At 38.8% G+C, this 6000-nt stretch overlaps 1 protein-coding gene across 1 annotated transcript; it reads left to right on the top strand.

Moving 5' to 3' along the window:
* The first annotated feature begins 415 nt into the window (after positions 1 to 415).
* On the top strand, positions 416 to 2391 carry LOC144652394 (uncharacterized). The gene is made up of 4 exons (XM_078512409.1): positions 416 to 1050; positions 1441 to 1497; positions 1763 to 1766; positions 2304 to 2391. The coding sequence occupies exons 1-4, from the start codon at positions 867 to 869 to the stop codon at positions 2389 to 2391; spliced, it is 333 nt and encodes a 110-aa protein (XP_078368535.1). The 5' UTR covers positions 416 to 866.
* Positions 2392 to 6000: the final 3609 nt, after the last annotated feature.

Raw genomic sequence — 6000 nt, 5'->3', positions numbered from 1 at the left:
AGCAGTAGCTTTTTGATCGTGGATAAAGATTTATTATTTTTTGTAGTCATAAGTCTGTTGACAGTGTCACTTATATAAAAGCAGCGAAAGTCTGTCTGAAGTGTACCATAGCCTGTCCTTGGTGTAAATAAAGTGTGGGGTCCACACTAAACTATTGGAACATCTGGAACAGACTACTTTTTCTAGCATTATGATTTGAAATTATCAATGAACAGCTGTATTGGGTCAGTGCCTTAGGTCACTTAATTACTCTTAGAAGTATTTGGTCCAGAAAAAATGGCAAAGTGAATTGAACTTATAAATATAAACATGATTGAAACTGCTTTTGTTGTTGAAAATAATAATAACCATTGCTTTACATGGCAGCGTGACATTTACAACATGATACAGTGGACACTAATTACTGGACAGAAAATTTTGGTTTCTGAGTCCAAGATTATTGACCTTTTCAAGGGCAGATGCCAGAAGCCCAGCTGTGACAGTGACTGCCACGTCAAGTCAAAGTCTGTGGGTTTTACCCAGAAAATTTGGTGGTCGTACAAGAATGGGCATAAGGGAAAGTGGAGCTCCTCCGAAAAATATGATGGAATGTATTACAATGACCTGTAGTTTTTTGCTGCAGTCTTGTTGTCTGGCAACAAATGCACCAAAATTGAACTGATGGGCAGGTTCCTAGCATTGGGGTATCCTTCAAAGGCTTCCTTCTTTTTGTCCAGAAGTTTTACTGTGTCCCAGCTATAACAGATTGGTGGCATTGGATGCGTTCGAACATTCTTTCTATCATTGGTAACTTGAATGTCATCGTGAGTGGTGATGGGCAGAGTGATTCTCCAGGTCACTCTGCAAAGTAGCTCACCTACTTTGTCATGCTGTCAGAAGATGTTGAAGATTTTATTATTCACCTGGAATGTATCGACAAACAAGAGGTTGGAGGAAAGTCTCCCAATATGGAGAAAGAGGCCCTCAAGCGTGCCATCCAGCAGCTTAAGAATTTGCTCAACTTGAAGGAAGTTGTGACAGATGCCTCATCTTCGATTATTAAAATGATGGGTAATTACATGTAAATAATTAAGAGTCCTCAGGGCCGAGAGGAGAGGAGTGTAATTAGATTTGAATCCCAATTACTTGAACCCTCAGTGACTAGAACTCCAGCTAACTGGAACCTTTTTCCAGTCCCCTCCAGGCCATTTTCTTACTAATTTTATCCGCAATCAATGGAACTCTTGATATCTAACACCTTTTTAAATTTCCTTTGAAGGTTTGAGTTATCAGGATTAACTGTATTGTCTTTAGGGTTTACATGTTACCAATGTGGAACAGGTGCAATATTTTAGAGCTTTAGAAGCATTTCAATGCATTTTGGACCTTCTCTGTTGAGATGCCTTTTAAATAGTTCAATTTGGAAAGTAATTTCAACCAATATTTTTCCCTGTATTTTAGCTGATGAATTCAAAGACATTGTGCAAAGCAAAGAATATCCGCAAGTGTCTCAGTCAGGTATGTTTATATTTGCTAAAGAAAAGTCGAATCATGTGAGTACAAATGGTCAAAAGTTATAATAAGCTTATTACTGTAGTTCAGCTTATTCCGTGTGCCTTTGATTTTGGTAATAAATTGTCTTTTAATTAATATCTTAAAAAGAACTGGTACATTGGTTAAGTGAAGTATGCTATTAGAATAAGCTCTTTATGATACCTCAAAACTACAAGCATATTTAACAGATCCGATTGACAAGTTCTTAACTTTATCATTATGATTTCAGCTCAGTAAGACAAAAGGAAATGAAACGTTTGCTGTGTGGACTGACCATATTATCAACCATTTTTGGTACTGCTGTTCAAATTGCGATGGCCAGCAAAGCAAGCTGAAGGTAAATTGTGCTTTCTATATTTAGTCCATCACGGTCCGGGTCTCCCCCCCCCCCCCCCCCCCGCCGCCCCCCGGCCGCGCGGGGGGGGTGGCGGGCGGCGGCGCGGCTCCCTCCCCTGGGCCGCCCCCCTCGGTCCGGGCGGGGCGGCCTCCCCCCCGTCTTTCCGTCGCCGGGGCAGACGCGCTCTCAGTCTCTCTCCAGTGTAGGCGGGGTGGCATGCGGCTCGCTCACTCTGTCGGTATGTGGTCCCGGCCATCCCTTTGGATAATTCTAAATAGTTTTCTTTCATTTCTTATAGTTGTTTATGTATTTCTGCATATAAAGTAAATAGTGAAAGCTAGCCCAGAGCTAGTGTAAATTATAGGGGCATAATGAAGAATTATTTTTGATAATGAATAATTTTTGTTAATGTGCTTCTTCTTCTTGTTAACAGGCTGTACAATTATGTTCTCCAGGTTTCGTATACAAGCACTATCCACCCCAGGATGAGGCAGACAGATGGTCTTCCTGAGGCAAGATAACAAAAAGCAATCACAAACAAATGCCGTAAATTATATTTTTGGTTACCTGAAAACGTTTATCCACATATATCAATGTATCCAATATAATTAAATTGTTTTAATAAGGAACTGATCAGATCATTATATCGGTTTGAACAATTACATCTATAAACTTGAGCAGAACCAGTCTAACTTTAACCAATGTAATCTTATTTTACCTCTAACTCCACGCACTCAACAAAACATTCACAGTGTGTGCAACAATATATTGCTTTTTGAAATTATTTGTATATAGCTTTATAAGAAATTTTATAAAGAGGATCTGTCAGGACGATTACAATTATACATTTGAGAAGCATCAGTCTATTTAGTTTAAAATTGTAAGCATAACATAACATATGGCGTTAACTGGGGTAGTCTGCAATTCCAGTGGAATTCTGGCAAAATATTGGTAGAATTCCATTGCAATTATGGCAGAACTCACCGGGATTGAACTCAATTTCTGGCAGAAACATTTTCGCCATCTTTTGTAACATCCCTCTGTAACAGACCTGGTGGTTATCTAAAAAATCCCTGGTCAATTTTATTTCTCCTTGGTGAAGAATTTTTTTACCTGGTCAGGAAAAATAAACAGAAGAAAACGACGTGCAGCAAAAAGATAATTTAATAATTGACTATAACTTGATGTAAATAGCAAGAAGTAATTGTCAACTTTTTTTATTGTTTTTGTCGCTTGTTCTGCTGTCATGCACGTCACTGAAGGGACAAAACAGATCTGTTTCCTTTTCTGTATGTAATACTAGCTTGCAAACGATTCAGAACGATTTGAACAGCACGCAGGGCCCAAAGCAAATGTGTGGAAGTACTTTCGACCCGGCTATCTACAGAGTTTATAGAATAACTACACAGAGGATAATCAGCTTGACTGACATAGTTCTTGGTGGGTATTAAGTGGCATTTTTCCATCGATTAAGCAGAATTGAGCAGTTTTGGCGGCGTTTGATGTAAATATCATGTTTAACATCGCAGCCCACCGGCACAATATGATGTAAAAAATACGCAAGTTATTCAAGTACATTCAAGATCATTCATGTGGTGTATTATGGTAAATTTTAATTACGCTGCCTCAAATTATAAGTACTGTGTACATATTACTTTGTGTAGCTTTCACCTGCATGAAATTAACTATCAATGCTTAGCTGGAGGACAACAGTCATTAACACATATTTTGCTTAACTTGAAAAAAGAGAAAATTCATTCGACCAGTAGAAGATTTAAGCAGACGATTTTCTTATTTTGATTATTTATGCATTGACCTTCCAAAAAGCGATCAACGAATAAGAGCCGGCATTTTGCAACTGTTAGGGTAAACAGACGACAAAGTTTAAATTTAGGCACACCTGTGCTAGACAACCTCTGGATCTGTCTCTTGATGCATGTCTCTTTTGATAATAAATCTTAATGTCAGTTACCTCTGAAAAAGTAATAAAACCTGTATTCAGATTAGCAGGGCTTGAGAGGCGTTCAAACCAGGGAGTCTAGGGGCGCGATCCGACCAAAATGGTCGACTGTCGCGCCCCGCGCCCCCAGCCCCCTCCCCTCTCCCCCCAGCCCCCGGGCACCGCCGCAGCACGATGCCCCGGCGCCCCCTCGCTCTCCGCGCGCCCGCCGTCGCGGCCACATGGCGCGCGTCGAGGGCTCGTGGGCCGACCTCCATGCCGTCGACGCAGAAAATCATCCTATGGAAAGTTCTCCCAGTTTCTTTGAAACATTATCAAATATTTGGCTAAATTAACATTAACCTAGACTTTCTCAAGTTCCTTTAGCAATTTTACGTCATAAATGTGTGTTTTGGTCGGTGTAATCTGTAAAGCACAAGGTTGGTTGCCTGGTAAAGCGCATTCCTCTTCCAAAAATAAGGAGCTTGAAATTTAACTAAAAAGGTCTAGAAATAGTCGTGTTTTTATGTTTACTCTAAGCTGCCTGGCTGCATATAAAACTCCCTTCAAAATGCACAAAATGTGATCTCAGGCTCTCCAATCTTTCAAATTTCCCGAAGAGGCATGCACTTGCACCCTCAGTACAGAGGTAGGTACGTAGGTACAATCCCGGCCGAAACTAACCAAGTCAATACAGCAACATAACCTTAAAGCAAAGCAGCCTCAAGAGAATGGCTACGGAAAAGGGTAAAATGCTGCAAATGCACTGAGCAAGAAAGATAAACAGTGTCTATGACAGACTGCGGAAATTGGAAAGCACTCAGCACAAGTGTTAGTCAACATGAATTTCAAAAATTTGACAAAGCACTTTGGACTGCCACATTACAGGAGCCCTATTTAATGCAAATCAAGGATTTCCAAATAATTACTAGCCCAGAAAACTCGTTCAAGTAAGGGTGAGGATCCAACCAAGACAAGGCAAGGAGGCTTGAAGGTGAAGCAGAGGTGCCGTTCAAACCGTTCTTAAATTTGAATTTTAAGTTTATAACCGAAACCTTTTAACATTAACACTCAGTGTGATGATCGCTTAGTGCGTGAAACTCGAGTTACATTTACTCCTTATCTTTGTATTTAGCTCTGCTAAAGAGCACTCCTAGGATAAATGAAACAATCTAGTCATTGTTTATTTCAATCACCCAGGACCTGACAAACATAGCGAGAGCGAACAACAAGTTTGCCAAAGAAATTACTGAACTTAGGAACCTGTTCAGGAGCAGAGATCCGAACTCGATAGCTGGAAAACAATGATAGAAAAAATGAAAACAAAAAAGTCACCCTAAAGATCAGAATAACCCATATAAATTAAGGGCAGACTTTAAAAACATTTTCTTACCAAAAACGTCTTTGGCTTATTTACAGGCACACAATGGACAAAGCCTAAAAGTAGGCCAATGGGTGGCACTGGCTTACAACAAAAAATACTATTATGGACAAATTATGTCTTTGGAAGAAGAGGGTGAGGTGAAGGGCATGGTAGTATAGTTGGTCACGAAAAGAAGGCAAGGAAACTATTAAATGTGCCCTTTTTGTCTTCTGTTCTGGGCCTAGAATTCAGAAGGTTGGCAGCGTTTTTGTGGTTAATAATGAAAACTGTAATTTAATTTGACCTTATCCATCCGGTCTCCGCGCGAAATTATTTGTTTAGATATTTTTAGGTATTTTAATGTTCTTATTCTCGTCGTCTTATTCGCTTGCTTTACGTTTTTAATTATATCTTTTACAACTATGCATGCCATTCGCACAAAGTTATTTTTTAGCCATTTTTAGCCTTTTTATTCTTATTGTCTATTGTTTGTATGTACATATTTTAGCACTTTTACTATATTTACACATGTAATTTTATTCAAACACCTAACTTGAAAATGACCGTCGAACGGTCGAAACGTCGTTCAAATTTTTTAGCGTTCAATTTTATTATACAATCAACTTCCAAAAACTTATTGAATTTGTCAATAATTGTACATGTACAATAATAATTTTTTTCAACTTATAATTAAAAATTTACACGACTGTATTATACACCTGGTTCAGGTTGTTCAAAAGAATAGATAAGGTCAAATTAAATTACAGTTAAAAATTTTTAGTGAAGCAAAGAATTTTTTAACAAATAATGAAAACAGTGTAATAAAAC

Source organism: Oculina patagonica, chromosome 4, assembly GCF_052425735.1.
Source record: "Oculina patagonica isolate OP01 chromosome 4, crgOcupat, whole genome shotgun sequence".
NCBI lineage: Eukaryota > Metazoa > Cnidaria > Anthozoa > Scleractinia > Oculinidae > Oculina > Oculina patagonica.
Note: the sequence above shows the minus strand (reverse complement) of the source record. Positions and strands in the feature narration are given on the sequence as shown.